Here is a 17,594-nt window from a genome sequence, read left to right on the forward strand (position 1 = left end):
GAGCCCCATTCCACCCTGCCAGTTTGATATGTATGTGTTGGTATGTATTAAAATAATGCCAATGTTGACTTATGGCTTTACAAAGAAATCAAATCCAGCTTTCCTCTAAGAATGCCCTCTCCTTAGCCCACTGCACAGTGGGGTGCTTTATACCCAAACTTTTTCTTCATACTACGCCACACTATTTGACTGTTCTTTTCCAAAAAAGATCAGATTAGCCAAAGTTTCCCTATCATGGGGCAGAACAGAGCCGAAAGTAGTTGCAGGAGTAAAAACTCCTCTTAGACAACTCGATTTATTATATGCTGAAAGGTTACTTTCGGATTTTTGTCTAGTGGCACCACCTTCCTATTTGTTTCACCTATTTCCTAATATTAAACGATTCTGAGTGCTGGCATACACTGTGGCACTTGCTATCACTTACATTATTCAGGGAGAGTTGTTGGTCCAGTGGTTAACATTGTTGCCTCAAAGCAAAAAGCTCCTGGTTTGACACCACTGGTTGACTGGAGGTCTTTCTGTGTGACATTTGCATCGTCTCCCTTTGCTTGCAAGGGTTCTCTCAGAGCACTACGGTTTCCCCCCACCACCCAAACACGTTTGGTTAACTGGTGATTCTAAATTGTCCATTGGTGCAATTGTGAGCTTGAATGGACATCTGCCTCTCTGTTTTAGCTCTGTAATAGACTGGTGACCTGTCTGGGGTGGACAGCTGGAATAGGCTCCAACTATGACCCTGAATTGTGCAAGTGGAAGAAAATGGATATATAACATAATTACATTTATTTCTATACTTGCACTAGTCACTCAGTCTTAGTGAAAACAGTTAGACTGGGAGATTCTTCAGTGTCCTAATGAATGCCAATTTTTATTGCCCGCAGACTTACTGTATGGGGAATCACTTTGTTTGAGAGGCCAGGGATCACTACACAGACATGTGGTAGAATATCAGTTTACTTCCACCACTAAACCACACGTAAAGCAGCCAAGAATAGAGCTCAGGCTTGAGATTTCTGCTACATAATCTGGTGACTCATTGTACCTCAACAGCTTCTTCAGACCTGTATTGATTTTACAGCCTTCCACATCAACAGCATGCTTCATATTATTGGAAACTCAATGAATTACTTGATACTTATTTGGCCCACAGCCAATGCCATGTTTAGTGACATCAAATCGCAACAGTTTTAGATAAAACCTGAGGGATAATGGAGAACTGACCAATCACTGGGGAGTTTACAATTGATGCACAGCATATACAGACACACTTGGGAAAAAAAAAACATAACAACAACAAAATAAGCTTATGCAAGAGGGCATCCAGCACTTTATATGTGTGCCAGAGAGAGAATGCCTGCTACAGACTGTTTGCAATACCCTCCTTATGGACAGTGACTCACCAACTCAATCTCTCTCCTCTCCCATTTCCCTGTACTCCTTCTCATCAACCATCCACAAGTCTGCTAAGTAAAGGTGTGACAAAGATGACAAAGGACTCTCCTCAAAACGAGGTATAGCATCAGGCTGAGAAAAGCACCAGAATTCAATTTCTACCCAAAAACAAACAGTCTCAATCTATAGCTTTTTATTGATTTGATCTTTTGTTATTTTACTGATTTGATAGACTCAGGTCATTAAGAGGAAGTCCCTAGAAAATGTAACAAAGATGAAATGTGATTAGAGTGAAGACCAGAAGTGAGGGTAATGGTTGGGAACAGGTTGAAGAAGGAATGGAAAGTGGCAGGAATAGTGAGGTTAAGTCACTGCTAATAGGTAAACAAGAAATAGTTGACGAGGTTGAGGAAGGACAGAACAGTGAGCAATGACAGTCACGTCTGGACAACAAGTAAGTGAGAGAAAGCTTGAAAAAGCAGCACATTTAGAGGAAAAGCAAGAGACTGATGGACGGATACTGACGCAGATATACCGGGTCAATAGAGAGCAACTGTGGACCTGAAAAGAAGGTCCCCACAGCCAGAGTAGACAAGTGTAGCATGAGAACACACATGCTAGGGCAAACACAGGCACGAACAGATGCATAAACATAAACACAAACAAATGGCACCAAATAGCACATTATCATTCACACACAGCCACAAGCATAAAACTTATCACACTCTCAGCTCCCCTCCTAACCCACTTATGTTACCATACAACAACAAATCTGGAGCGCTCATCTCCTCTTACACAGAACATGCCGACTGGATAGTGTGTTCTGGGGTCAGAGAGGGTATGCTACAACTCTTCATCAAAGAAGGGGGGCGGCCTTTCACACATATCCAAGTTTTACTCATTTAGACTTGGGTTAATGTTTGCTGAAAGGTAACTATTTTCAGGGCCTACAGCACTTGGCAAAACAGCATTAGTTCTATCTAAATAGAAAAATGACTTAGCTTTAGAATCAAACAAGACATTAATAGGAAAAATCTTGAAGCACAAAAGAGAGAAACAGAGCGCAAATCACCCTCAAGGACCACATTCTTTCCTGTGACTTCTCTGGTGTGGCAAGGTGACAGCTCAACCACAACACTCTAGGAAAGCACACAACCCAGGTTTTGTTGTCACATATGAAAGCACATAGTGATTTCAGGAAACCACCAGTACAACAGCCAGACGGGATTTCTCCGCTATTACATCATGCAAAGTTTCCAGCTGGAGATTTATGGGCCAACATGAGAACTGATAACGCAACATAACAGTCCAAACTCTCCATGGACATAAAATGAAAAATGAAGAAGTAACCAGTGGGATGAGGGCAGATAATGAGGTTATCAGAAGAGCACACTGTGTGCAATGAGCATGGACTGAAAAACCTTCATAGGGAGCCTTAGATATTGATGCCTTTGTTTCCCCAAACTGAGGTTCATATCCCCCCTGGGATAGACAAGCCAGTGCCAGGTTCATTATATCACCACTGTAGCATTTCTCCTCATCATAACATCCATAAAATTTCTAAATAATAAGTTAAGGAGAATGAAAATCGTAAAAGATTGCTTGGTGTTTGAAACATAATTTGGCACAGTCAGTCAGTCAATGAATATCTTACTGGTTTATGAATCATATACCAAACCGGTTGCTGTACAAAATGTAACTATATTCCTAAAATGGAAATGTAGAATTTCTTATACATTTCCCGTGTTGTATGTTATGTCTATATTCATCTTTTTATTGGTCAGGACAATCTACATGTGCTCCAGGAGAAGATCTGTCTCTCTCCTTGAGGTTCTTAGAGAACATAAATCTCAACCAGCTGGCAATGTTACCAGCTAAGCTTCCTTAGACATAGTGGAACATAGATTCTTATCTTTTGTGCCAGAAGCTATTCTTAAAACAGACAATAGCACAGGCTTGCAGTATCAAACATGATCTAACTACTACTGGTATCACTTAGAAGCTCAACATAATTGCAAGTCGAAACAGATCAAGTGTAAAAAGAGAAAATGAAATAGACACACAGAAATAGCAGAATCTTAAGTAACCTGAAAAAGCCCCATAAAAACCAGGGCCAATCCATCACCTGTTATAGTATTACTTTAAGACGCGCGCACACAGTAAAACGCGCAGTCATCAGAGTTATTCATTAGTGAAGCTAAGCCAAAAGTGTGTCTCTAATCTCTTGTCTTTAGTCTCACATCGATCAGAGCAGAGCCCAGTACAAACTTTCTGCTGATTGATTTATAAACTCCTCTTATTTACTGAGTAATAAAGTGTAAAAAATGCCCATAAAACAAAGCTTTAATAGGCTGCAGAGAAAACCATGTCATTCAAAAAACAAATGTACTTCAACAGCAAAAACAGCCGAACAGCTGCCAGACTCTACACAATGAGAAGTTGAGGAGGAGTGTTTTATTTCTAACTATGGGAAGATCTTGCAGACAGTCATAAATACATGAAAGATCATACAAGAAAGATTTTAGTAAAGGGATTCCACACTTTTTTTTGTACCATGTGTCGCTGAACTCTCATTTCTTGCAACACAAGCTTTGCATTAATAACCACAACAAGCAAACATACACAGAAACACATGCATGCACAACGGTATGAAACTCTGGCCTACAGGGCTGAATAATAACATGAAAAGAAAATAAACCGAAGCACCTAGTCTAGTGTTTGTGCTCTGTGTGTCTGGGAATGAGAGGCTATTTTGTAGCAACCAAAACAACTGGGTCATATTAGAACAGCCCCATTTTTCCAAGCCTGCCCAACGCTATTAACAAAGTCATGATGATCTACTGGTTATTGGATTGAAAAATAATTCCCCAGTCTGGCCCTCTCTTTCCAAAATCTTCCATTTCCATCCAGATGGCCTGGGGTTTCACTTGTGTCAGTGCTTGGCAAATCTTGTTTGTTTGCTTTTCTCACTGTAAAGCAGTCTCAGGAAAATTGCTGGAGTTTCCAGGCTCTACTGTGGTGAGAGGGGTAGAATTACACTGAACCTGAAACCATTGATTTCTAATAAAATATAATCCATTCAAAAAAAAAAGCAGCTACAGAGACCCCTGCGTGCATGGTATGCTAATCAAATCCTTGAGAAAGCACACTAAAGTGCACTAGCTGGAATTACAAAACTTTAGCCAATGCAAACCCGCTGGATCTAAGAAACAAATATGCAAAAACAAAAAATTCAGTTCTCATATATGTGTTAGTATGTCATGCTGTATGCACCCAGTACCTACTCTTCACACTGTATCGCTTCATGAACTTCATCCTAGAATCAGTCCAGGAGCAAACTTGGGTCATACCAACAAAACCTGAACTCACACACTGTATTCATTCAACAAAATGTAGCGGCTCGTCACTCACTATGTTTGCTGTGGTTTTCAGGGCTTGACATGGTTCTAACTTGCTCCTGGGGATGTCCATGCTTGGGCGTTCGGCCCCTCGACAGCCCTGATGAGGACAGCTTCCCAAGCTTGGGCCCACTTGGGCTCTCCATGCCTGCAATGTACAAACGAGGGGGTACAAACACACAGGAGACATAGCTAAAGGTAATATCGGAAATGCTTCTGCTGCTCATTAATCCAAATCCATTGTTTGTCAAAACATTATTAGCAAAGTCCGCTGCATCAATAGCGTGTGATGATGCTGTCTCCTTGTTCAATAATGCAGCTTCTTTATGTTGACCATCAGTGCTATTGGCCTGAAGGTTATCTGAGCGCAGGCACACGTGTGGTAATGAGGGTGTGACCTTCCATGTTTTCATTTCAAAATCAATACTCTCACTCGCACACTAACTTCATGCTCTGCCCATTAGACAAAAGGTGAGTCAAAGAGAGGGTGGGGATACAAAGCTACTCTCCTGAGCAGCTGTGCAAGCTTTCTTTACTATGAAAACCAGCGATCTCTAGTTCAGGTCAAGTGAGATACATTACATCCATCAATCCCGATGCCTATATAGTACATGTCAAGTTCAGACTCTCTGTGCTTAAACATCATTCCCCATCAGGAAGGAACAGCCTTCTGAATAGAGGCTGACAATTGCTAATTATGGTGAGTGGTACTGATTACAATCCAACATGGTTTCTCTTAGCACACATTCATGTCACTCTCCTAATGAATTACAAAGCACACAAAGGGTCACTCAATGGGGGCCACTCAGTGTCCGTTTACATGCTGTGCAATTCACTGCGTGAATACCACAGAGATAAAGCGTTCACAGTAGTTGTAAAGTTTTGATGATTTTGACTATAAAATGCACGGTGAACTTGCTGCAGGGTGCAACTTGATGAAATCTTTCACACATTAACACTAGGCATCTTCCTTTTCCGGTATGATGTATCAGAGCATGAAGAGATGGGCTACAGATCAGCTCATAACTACTTAAAATAAACAGAGGTGGTGAGAAAGATATGGCTGATTGATGGTGAGTCTTACTGTGCAACCCTATAATAATTATGTACGATAACCCCCTTTTAGATTTGACACAGTGTTTCAACAGCATCCTCCTATTAAATAAATAAATGAATAAATACATTGCATTAAATCTACATGTAAACACAAACCTGCTACAGAAACTTTATTACCATACACTTAGCTAGACACAACAAAACCCCGTGACACCCACTCACATCTCCTCTCACAATCTGCTGAGACCAACCTAGAAATAAGTATTTTAACACCGCACGTGGCACACTGCCACGCTGTTTGACAACTACAACAAGGTCTGAGTTGCCTATTTATGTGGTTAACTAAAATAGTGCTCTACTTTCTTCCTCCTCCCCGGCCACACCTACCTTAACTGTCGAGCAGTCACCCAGCACCAGAGCCCGGGTGGCCCCGGGTCATCCACGTGAGGTAGGAGGAGGTCAGGGGCAGGAGACAGGCACCAAAGTAGGCGTTTTTTTTCACCAACGTTATGTTACATGGCAATCACACCTGCTGTGCGTCAAGGAGCGGTCAGGTTGAGCTTGGGGGGCCTGAAAGGAAGCGGACAGTCGTCACCGTCGTCCTGTCCCCCCCAGTCTGCAGACGACGACCAGGTGGACGGTAAAAAAGAGCAGTGCAGGAGATGAGAAATTACAAATTCGTCTGAACATGAAAAGAAATCCAGGATACTTTCACCTTATTTCCAGCTTCCAATTGCCTTGCCCCCCCCTCTCTCTCCTTTCGTGCATTAATATGTATACCACGAGGCACTTCTCCAACCCCTGTCTTCTCGTTAAACTCTCCAAATTAATAGAAATAGCCAGGAAAGACAGACAGGCCCTCGACTCCTTGAGAAAAAATATTAGAATACGGGATGGTTTATATAGGCAGTGAAGCAAAATGGCGACTTTATTACGAAGGAGGAGTAAAAAAAAAAAATCCTTGCGCTGGCTGGAGCTAAAGGGAGGCACAAAAATATGTTTAGTGCAGTAATTTCGACGGCTGTGAGTCTGTTGGTTAGAGTAAAAGAAAACGAAGCGAAGGAAAATCAGCAGTAGCGCCAAATCTCGGTCGGGTTTGGTTCACTCCTCGGCTCCTTACCTCGGGATTATTCGTTTTTTTTATACGGATATTATCTCGGCGGCCGTGTACAGTATTACAGTAATGTGTGTTGGGTCATGCGCGTATCCACTCCACCTTTGACAGTTGCGACTACAGTCTTGAGGCAACTTGCAAACTCTCGCGTTATTATTATCAATTTTCGAGCTGAATAATAGTGGGCTTTCTGGCTAATAAACTCGCTGCAATACCGGCTCGTGCTACTCTTCCGACGTAACGGCGCTCGCTCCTGACAACAACAAAAAAAAAGGTCAGGGCTTAAATTCCGTATACAAACCCTTAGCGAATTATTTTAATCTAGCTGCAGCCAAAATGTTCTTCCCATGCGTCCTCCCGCGTAGCCGATAACGGCTTCTTGTCCAGTCTGTGGCAGGCTGTTCTAGCTGTCATACCAGGCCGGTGCTGTAGTCACTGCAAGTAGCTCCCTCCAAAAAAGCCTCTGAAATATCAAGTATGCCTATAATTTAGTAAAGCTATACATAAGAGCAAAAGGCTCCACATAAAAAAGTGAATTATTAATTGGCTCAATATTTTGCATTTAAAACCAGAGTTTTGTAAAGAGTAAAAGTCTTTGATGCTGTGTTTTCAATTCAAGGTCAGTATTTAGACATAAGCCATTAGTCCTTTTTTATGTTAATAGCAGCTTAACAGCACACAGGCCTGCAGTCAATAACACTGCTGGGTCTTTAATTGCTGTATAGCTGCAAGCTGGTTACGGGCTATATGAACAGACTGACATTTCCCCATTTAACACAGAATAATAAATGCTTCACATATGGTGTGAGCCCACATCTTTTTTTCTTCTTCTCTCTCTTTCTAAATTAATCATTCACGGCATCACTGCCACGTCACTCACTTCCAGTAAAACAACAGAGGGTCCCTGCTAGTCTTTGATTGGTGCCAGTCATCATGACCCGATATTTCCTATTAGTGGAAATCATCAGGAACCATGATGTAATTTATGTGGCATCGTTATTGCCAGAGGAGGGCGGTAGATCCTCATTTTTATAGCAGGTTTGACTAATGTAAAAGTATTACTGGTATTTCAATAATGCCTAATAAATATTTCCGAGAAGGCGAGAGATTAGCGATTAAAAAGGTTTTTCTTGATTAAAAATATAATGACCCCAAGACCTGCATGCACTTGAGCATGAGAAAAAAAACATTAGTACACAATGGGACACTTTTCAAAACAAAATGAATGAAAAAGAATTAAGATAAAAAGCAATAATAAATACAAAGTAAAATTAACCTCATCACAGTCTCCAGCATTTTTGCCAGCTCCTTTGCTGTGTCTCAGAATGGCCATATATAAATCCCTAGAGTCAAGATGGACTCCTGGAGTTAAAACTGAGCATCAGACTAGGGAAGAAATGTGATTTAAGTGACTTTGAATGTGGCATGGTTGCCAGACGGGATTTTATGAGTATTTCAGAAACTCTTACTGGGATTTTCCTACACAACCGTCTCTAGGGTTTACAAAGAATGATCCAAAAAAAGAGAAAATATCCAGTGAGCAGCAGTCGCCTGTGCAAATATGCTTAGCTGATGCCAGGGGTCAGAGGAGAATGGCTAAAATTATTCAAGGCTTTATATTGTAACACAGAGATCCTACAATAATAATGAACCTCTGAGAGGAAAAAATAAGAGAGTTCTGAAGGATATGAGGTCCAAGACAGTCCAGCCAGTCCAGTCACCATCAAAGTGTACCTAATAAAGTGATCAGTGAGTGTATATATGTCCCTATCAGCATGTGTCCAGGAAGGGTCTCCAGGCTAGATCTGGAGCATGGCACATATGCGAAACGTGACACTTATAGCTGAAAGCATACCAACTTGGATGTGACCTGGTTTACTAAAGTCCACATCAGATGCTGGGAAACCAAGACAAACTCATGAGAAGTGGGCTAGTGGAACAAGAAATACAACTACAGAAATACCTCAATCTCTCTCTCTCTCTCTCTCTCTCTCTCTCTCTCTCTCTCTCTCTCTCTCTCTCTCTGTCTATCTATCTATCTATCTATCTATCTATCTATCTATCTATCTATCTATCTATACACACATATATGGAGAGAGAGAGAGAGAGATAGTCACTTTTGTGGTATTTAACATACAAAGTGGTTAGGTTTTTATGTGGCTTCATGTTTTTGCAATGAAAAGATAAACCCATGTGGGGAATAGTCATAGATACTAATTTCACACGATTGAACTATATAACATTAAGTTATTACCACTGAAAAGCTTTCATATGGTTTCATTATTCTTTTCAGTCAAGGTTCATCCGCATTCTTCCACAAGGGGGCAGTGCAGTCCTGTTTTGTGTTAGAAACAGTTCTTGTTGATTACTGGATAGAAATATTTGGGTTCCTGCAGCATTGTTGTCGCTATTTAATGTGTGACTGGACTTTATGCAGTGACACGTGTTGGTACAGACACTGTTGGGGTTGATCTCTGATCTGTTAGGCCAGAGGGGGCACTCAGCTGACAAACCAAGTCTGCGGGGTGCAATTGGCAGCTGCCATTCTACACAGAATATCCAGCTGATCCTGAAATCTGCTTTCCTTAATGACTGTTAATGAATAGTTCATACAGAGCCTAGTCTGACCCCTGATTAAGACTTCCAACCATGGCAGTGATTTATGTTCCCACTCCTGCTCTGCTGAGTGAGCAAAAGGCTACTTAATAGTTTATAAAATTGGCCAGGTGGAGTGGTCTGTGCACTTAAAGGCTCTTGAAAAGTTGAACCAGCAGCTGACTGTTATTGACCTTTCCAGTGAAAGTCGGGGGAGCAGGCATGCACTATTTCATGCTAATGTGTTTTGTACTAGTTTTCTGTATTAACATCTGAGGGATGCCAGTAAAAATTAAATTCTCTAGCTGTTTAAGTTTATTCCATAGAGGAAATTCACTCAAGCAACCGTTAAAGGGCTTGTCAACAGATATAGCTGATGAGAGAGGACAGAGTGTTTTTCATTCAATTTCAGTGCTGTCATATGACTAAGATCCATCTGATCAAAGTCACTAGCAGATAACGATAAACAATCTGGTAGAAGGGTGTCAGCTTTGGGGTATTTTAGCGAATAATCATAAAAGAGCAGCTTTCTGAAAGGAATTCATTCATCTACAAATGCCACACAGAGAAAGAAAAGACACTTAACAGTAAACAGTATCCAATTAACTGCACCATCCAACCATCTGCGCCAGATTTTTTTTTTTCCTGTCAAGCTTGAGAAAGCTACTGTTCACCGACTCTGTTTATCATACATGTGCCCTGTTATTAACAGGTGAGATGCTTCATGTCTCTCAGTAATTGGATGCCAGTGTGTGTGTTTGTGAGTGTGCGTGCATGAATGCACATGCAAGACACAGACAAAATAATCGTGTGTAGCACTGTTTTGCATTCACAGAGTCAGAGTCGTCACAGATGGACCACAGTTCAGGAAGCACATGCAACTTCTGGAACAAATATTCAGTAACTGTAATTCAAATTGAGTTTATTTTTCTTAAAAAATTTATTTTTGAACATTTGTACACACTTGAAATTATAAACACACTCTGTTTAAGGTAATAATGCCAAATTATAATTTCTAGAAACACTTTTTGATTCTGAGGGGAAGACTGCTGAGGCGAGTGAGTTTTGTGACCTTTTAAAACCAAGCGTTTGTGTTTGTGACTAATATAAAACCATTATACTTATTACAGAAGAGAGCGCTACAAATTATGCATAAAGTTAAATATAGAGAACTCACAAATAGTTTGTTTATAAAATCGAAATTATTAAAACTAGACGATATAGTGAAATTACAGACATTATTAATTATGTTTAGGGCAAAAAATAAAACATTGCCTCTTAAGTTACAAAGATTATTTGTATTGTGTTCAGAAAATGGGGATAGTAGAAGGAAGTTTTATTTTAAGCATCGGTTTGCTCGGACCACACAAAGGCAAATGAGTCCAACCGTTATAGGTATAAGAATGTGGAATTCTCTCCATGATCATTTTAAGGGTTGTACAAATGTTTATCAATTTAAAAGGTTCTATAAGAATAAAATGTTAAACCAATATGAAGAAGATTAAAATAACAGGAGTTAATTATAGAAAGAATTATCCTTTTTAATTTGCTATTTAGTGGTATTGCTCATTGTTGATTATATTGTTTTGTTTTGTTGTGTGTAGAATAGTGTCAGAGTGTATTTTGGTTGTCAGTGGCTACTTGCACTGTTATAGATAGGTTTTAAACAAGAATTTATTCTTCTTCTTGCTTCTTTTCATGCATGGATACAGTGTTATTTTAATTGAAACAAAGGTTTGTGTGTAGGAAATGAATTACTGTTTTACCATGTGTGAAACAAAATAAAATGAAATGTTTCTATGCATTTTCATGTTTGCTTATGTATAAAGAAGGTAGAAATCCACAAGTTGCATTTCTCTATGTTTAGCAAGAAAATAAAAATGTTATTTCACAGTTTAAGCTACTTATTCATTTTTTAGAAGTCTTAAACATTATTTGACCATCATATCAACCTTTTTAACAGCTTCAAAACTAAAAATGGAACCGTGTTGCATTTATTTTTGGATGTGTCCGGTGTATTTATTACAAATTTGATAATGGGAGCACTGCTTTCCAAAAATCTGTTTCCAATCGATCCGACGCTGTGTTTCAAGAAGGTTAGAGGAACCAATTGTAGTTTTGAAAATTATTTTAACTTAAATAACTTAAAATATCTCTCTATCTTGGAAAAATATTGGATGTTATATTGTAAGACTGATTAAATAAAGGGTTGATTCATAGGTTTTGGCGGTGTATATCAGGCTGAAGTGTGATTATGTTATTCTGGGGCTTGTTTTTTTTGGTTTCTTTTCCATTCTTTCTTTTATGCCTTCCTTTGTCTTGTCTCCTCTTTTTAGCGTCATTTGTTGTGCCTTTCCCCCCCCCCAATTGTTATTTTACTGTCAAATACATGCATTTCAATGGCTGCCGATTAAAAACTCAACTAACAATTCATCTCAGTTAGTTTATTCAAAAAACATGATGACAGCTTTCATCATTTTCCATTCCATCCACTGTTGAATCTGTAAAACAGAGAAACATTTTCTCCTTTTGCAGGTCATAAATCATCAGTCAATGTAAACCAGTATTTACAGTACATTTTTTCATCTAAAAATAAAAGTGTGTTTTCTTCCCATTTAACAGTCGATATCTCACATTACTCAAAGCGTCCTTGTAAAAGGACAGTTGGAAGATGGTGGGTGCAGATGTTTTGGAAGTTGTGTTTTTTTTAACGTTTCATTTCACTGATTTAGTCATCTGTCTTGAGCATCATTGTCATCGTCGCTGTCTGCTGTTGCCTAGAAGGACATCAAAGGTGCTGGTTTCGTTCACAGTGGGAATCTCAACCGTATCTTGTTTTCTGACCATTTGACAATACAGCGTCACATCAGGGACAGAAACAAGATGGAACACAAACAGAGGCTCGTCCTTCTTGTTGTATCTGTGTGTAAGAGGTGACATACAGTATACAGGATCACAGACAAAGGACTGAAACTACAAGGCTTGCAAATACTGCCACTGTAGAGGGCAAGGTGTATATTTCTGTCAGCAGACACTCATACGGTGCATCCCATCTCTACAGATGTGCATCTTCTTCACCTTTTAGCACTTGCATTATTGCTTTATCAAGCAATTATAATCTCATTAACTCTGTGAGCCCCTTGGATCCATTTCATTAATAAAAGACCAAAGAACTGTTACAGTATACACACATTAAAGTGTATGTTACTCTACAATGCTCACACCCTATAATATATATTTCTAAATTCTCACTGAAATACTGCAGATTAGTCACAATACAAAAATTTTATTGTGGGAATGACATTCAGCCTGAAGTGTTAATGTTCATCTTCCAAGCCTGCAAATTCTGAAACCGATGTCCTGAGAGGAAAATGCAGTGTGACACGTGGGTGAGGGGTTGATTAAACTGGCATTAGTCAAATGCTTTTAACAAAAGCTCTAATTACCTTTGAATAGGCTCATGGTTGTTACTTTACAGGGAGATAAAGATTAAATGTAAGGTTCCATTGTCTAAATTGTAGCTCTGCCTATAAATCTATGGTTACATCCACACTTCCTTTGCCACTGGGCCAAATGCTTATTACAAACTAAGTGGAACCATGTCAAAAAAAAAATTCATTCAATAACCGCTACTTATGTCAAATACATATAATTTCAACAGCTTCTGCTGAAATTACTCAATCAGTGCATTCCAGCTGAGAAAGGAAACCAAAAGGAGATTTGCTATGACCGAAGATATACCCGCGCCAGGCAAACATCATCACAAAGATTGTTAATCTTTCATCTTTTCATCTTATCATCTTATCGTATGTTACAGGGGGTAACCCTGCCTAGAGCGGGGTTTTTGTCTCTGTCTCAGTGTCTGTAAACCCGATTGGCTGTGTTGAATGAGAATCCTCCAGACTGGTTGGCATGTAGTCTATAGGCTCGTCCTCTCCCCTTTCACTCGTTGATTCTCCGCTCACATATTTGAAGACAGCAGCTCTTCCATGGCTCCTAGAGACGTATTGTGACAAGGGATGAGGGAAAGGGCCACTAAATGGATCCAGGGATGAGCTAAGAGAAATTTCCAAAGGAGGCTGCAGAGAGGGGAGAGAAGAGAGAGGGGAATACATAAATAGGATTCACATGCAAAAGAGGTTGAAAGTGCAGCACTAGTTTGTTCTTACATCATACTCCTTTGTGACCTCAGTAAATAGTTAATACACATTTCTCTCTGTTGATATGCTTGTTCTGTATGCGCTCAGTGCAAGTCTGTGCTGTCCTGAGAGCACAGACGTATCTAAGAGTCTTTCTAATATCCAAGTATTTGCCTCATTCGTCACCCTGAAAGACGTGCTGCCAGAGATTTCCAGACCAGTTCTTCTTCTGTTCTTCTTCAGTGGATAGTCTTCAGGCCTGGTCCAGTCTCCTCCTTTTTTTTTGGGGGGGGGGGGGGGGGGGGGACTGCACGATGTATAGAGATACAGCATGCTCTAAACTTGACTAATACCTCTTTGGGAATCACCATGTTGGTGTAAAACTACTATTTCATGGCTGTCAAACTGTGTTATCGTTTGCATTTTTCATAGGTTCAACTAAAGAAGTGGGGGGAAAAAGACTAACCACCGAACAACAGAATAAAATTCATGCTTGTTGTTCTGAGTACAATATACAACCACATTTACACTACTGTGAAACTTTTGCGATTAATCTCTGTTGATGTAATACGCTATACTCAGTCACAGAGCAACAGTCTCCAAAACAAACAGTAATTTGGACAAGCACTGGCAGACTGACTAAGAAGTAGAATAATGGTTCTAAGTAGTGAAAAAGACAATAAAATGGAGATGAATAAATTATTAATAATTGGAGGTAGAAAAGGCTACAGATCTTTACAAAAAAGGGATTTAATTAGCAAACCTTTTTTTCTACTCGGGTCTTTTCAAACAACAGATTCAACCAGGTGGTTTCCCTGACAACTAGCCAGTTTGTTGCATCCTAAAACGACACCAGTGTCAGCAGAACGGCGACTTTTCTTTCCCAGACTGTTGGCATTTCAGCTCCAAGCCCTCCTCTTCTGATTGCCAAGGAAGAGACAATACCTGTCTGTAGATTTGCAGCCAACACAGACAGATGTAACGTAGAACGGTAGTAAACCTCGACCAGGAAACAACAGAGGGACAGAATGGAAAAGCAGACAGGACAGAGAGGCGCTGATATGACTTGAGGCTTGCACAGACAAAGAGAAAACAGTTTCTGTGATAGAAATTCTTTTAAATGAGCTCCCTATGGAGTCGTCAGAGCCTAGATGAAGCAGAGGAGGGGAGGTGGGTGGGAAGAAGGGGGGATGGGGGTGAAACGCAACTGGGCAAAATTTGTTCTGAGGAGAAATGACATGTTCCTCCTTCTTCTCTGTCTGTCACGCTCAGAGTTTCATTCATATTCTAATTCAGCTGGCAGGCACCATAGGGAGCTCCGAGTAAAGCTGTGCAAGGATGGGCAACATCACAGAATCGATTCAGAGCAAAAAGGTTACCAAGGCAGTCTCCTAAGGCAGCCAAAGTGCTATTGACAGGGTTTCTTTTTGCATTTGGGGGTGGGTGGGTGGTGTCAGGTGTTTTGTAGAGGTTAATTGCAACTTCATCAGTTTTAGATAATTACTGGAAAGAGTCTAAAATATGGCAGATGGCTGCATACAAATGCACAGAATGACTGATGAAAAATTGATATGTTGAAGAAGAAGGGGGGGGGGGGGGGGGGGGTTTCTGACAGTATGTTATAAAGATATTATTCACAACCAGTGGCTAAGAGGAAGAGGGAAGGTGGATCTCCCACTGGGCTCTGATGTGAATCCTCTCTCCCAAAGTATTCAAGATGTTACAACCCCTGCATGGTTTACGTTGCCCTAAGAGAGCTGTGGCTCTGGGCTTTGAAAGACATCAACCTTACCTTTCACTTGCTGACTAAAATAAAGCAACCAATTCTACCGAGAACACTTGAAATGGAGTGTGTAAAAGTACAAATAAAAGATCCACGCACACAGAAAAGATAAGGCACCGCACCTTTCCAACAGTAGCAGGGTTGTATACATGAAGAGCAGTATTGTATGCTGCATAGTACTGCCAGGATGGATGTGCTCATGTATAAATTTGCATTTAGCTTTGATGCTGGGATGTAAATCTACATTCTTTCAAATGTTTTGCATTTCAAACGCTTACTGTCTGCAGACTTAAAAAGTGGATAAAAAGTTTATAATAGTGGATTCCAAAAGTTTTTCAGTCTAATATTAAACAATATGTAAAGGAGTGAGGTGGATTATGCTCCAAGAGTCACATCATTGTGAGCTGGACTTTGTTTTTAACCATGAAATGGACCCTGACTATCAGAACACATTTATCTCACTGGAATCGGCCTCTCTATGGTTGGATGGGTTAGATAGATGATTGGTATTTTATATGCAAAAGATTACTATCAATTCCCTTATTGTTCATTTGCCTGATCATTACTCATCACTGACAATTACTTGACTATTATTTATATGCCGTAAAACTAAATAAAGCATATCCAATATCTGATAGCTGTAGGCCCCCTTTTTCCAATACAGATGCAAATTCTATTCCCTGTTTTTTAAGAGGTTTCTGTGAAACTGAACTAAGTCATTTCATGTTGTTTCTGGAGGGTAGGAATTATCATAGTGTAACACATTAAAGGGCCTGGTTTAGCAAAGAGCGTAACAAGATTTCAGATAGGGGAACATGAATCATTTTCTTGCATGAACCAAACACATCTACTAACAATGTGACCACAGACCCCCTGAAAACAGGGAGAAGAAGCTATCAGGAACGATATTAAAATCCCCCTTTCTTATGACTTCTGCTAGACTGCGTCTGTCAGCAGCCCTCAGCCTCAGCGTGTCATCTGTCAGGAGAAGTTGTCTAATATGAAAATGGTGCCAAATAAGGCAAGGAGGCACTTGGAAACCAAACATCCCCTCTGAGAGAAACTTGGCCAATTTCAAAAGAGCACTGGAGGGGAACCAGAAGCAACAAGACTCTTGGACTGCATGAACACATCTTATTAGGTGAAGGAGGCAAGATGAGCTATTGGAAAGCAAAAAATTTGCAAGTGTCATGTTATCAAAAATGCCCATATATAACAATACAGTCAAATGAATAACTGAAAACATGCCAATTGATGTAGGGTTCTTTTTTTCTCAAACATGAATATATATGTGTGCCTTAAGAGTTTACCTTGTGCTTTTTAGTGTCCGCTTTTAGTTATGTATTTTTAAAGCACAGTGATAGGCTGCTTAGCACTGTCACCTCACAGAAAGAAGGTTCCTAGTTTGAATCTCCTGCCTTGCTTGGGCCTTTCTTTGTGGACTTTGCTTGCTTTCTCTCTGATTAGGATGGATTTCTTCAAGGTACACCACCTTCAGCCTAGAATCCAAAGACCCGAATTATAGGTTAATTGGTGATTCTTAATCGGCTATGGCTGTGAGGCAGGCAAAGCGCTTTGAGTGGTCAGAAAAGGTCTGTTTGAATCAGAGTACATTACATGGATCTGCAGCAATGACTGAAAATGAGCTGTGTGTTTTCTAAAACATCAGTTTTATTTATTTTGTTTCCATTCATGTTTTATATGGTAGAAGGAAAGAGAAAAGAAGCCAATGAGAAAAATCTAGCAAAGTCTTTAGAAGTGAATATCAGGAGTTTAGGGAGGAAAGAAAAGGCTTGTGAGGACTTTAAGAGATTATGTGTTCTTCCGAGGCTCACAGGAAGGGCTGCTATTACAGAAACCAAAAATACCTAACCATCGAAGTCACCACAGCCAACCTTTAAAGGGCAGAGTAGCAGTTTAGTCACAGGCTTTCATGAAGTTGGGTGACTTGTGAAAGACATCTTAAAAATGAACATTCGCAGCTGGTGCAGTGGAGGCCAAAACATCCCCCTCCAACCATCCCATCTAGTGTTTTAGTCTATTTTTGCATTTCTGCACCCCCAGTTTTATTTTGCTATTTTCTCAGGGCATGGAAATATCATAAAATGTTTTAATTT

The 17,594-nt window shown here is 40.0% G+C and overlaps 2 protein-coding genes across 11 annotated transcripts in view; both read right to left on the reverse strand.

The window, feature by feature from the left end:
* The window catches only part of znf512b (zinc finger protein 512B), a 30,460-nt gene extending 23,005 nt beyond the window's left edge, over positions 1-7,455 (reverse strand). For 2 of the 8 annotated variants that reach the window (XM_063463277.1, XM_063463272.1), the window contains exons 1-2: positions 6,234-7,455; positions 4,804-4,938 (exon numbers count right to left, since the gene is read on the reverse strand). In XM_063463277.1, coding sequence (XP_063319347.1) covers positions 4,804-4,936 — 133 coding nt within the window. In that variant the 5' untranslated portion in view covers positions 4,937-4,938; positions 6,234-7,455. The remainder of the gene's footprint in view (positions 1-4,803; positions 4,939-6,233) is intronic. The other 6 variants (XM_063463275.1, XM_063463273.1, XM_063463274.1 and 3 more) reach the window with 6 other exon arrangements.
* Positions 7,456-11,969: 4,514 nt separating this feature from the next.
* Positions 11,970-17,594, reverse strand: part of samd10b (sterile alpha motif domain containing 10b) — a 55,874-nt gene continuing 50,249 nt past the window's right edge. For 2 of the 3 annotated variants that reach the window (XM_063464547.1, XM_063464545.1), the window contains exon 5: positions 11,971-13,634. In XM_063464547.1, the coding sequence (XP_063320617.1) occupies positions 13,612-13,634 (23 nt within the window). In that variant the 3' untranslated portion in view covers positions 11,971-13,611. Of the gene's footprint in view, positions 13,635-17,594 lie in introns of all 3 variants that reach the window. The other variant, XM_063464546.1, reaches the window with a different exon arrangement.

This window comes from Pelmatolapia mariae, linkage group LG20 (assembly GCF_036321145.2).
Source record: "Pelmatolapia mariae isolate MD_Pm_ZW linkage group LG20, Pm_UMD_F_2, whole genome shotgun sequence".
Classification (NCBI taxonomy): Eukaryota; Metazoa; Chordata; class Actinopteri; order Cichliformes; family Cichlidae; genus Pelmatolapia; species Pelmatolapia mariae.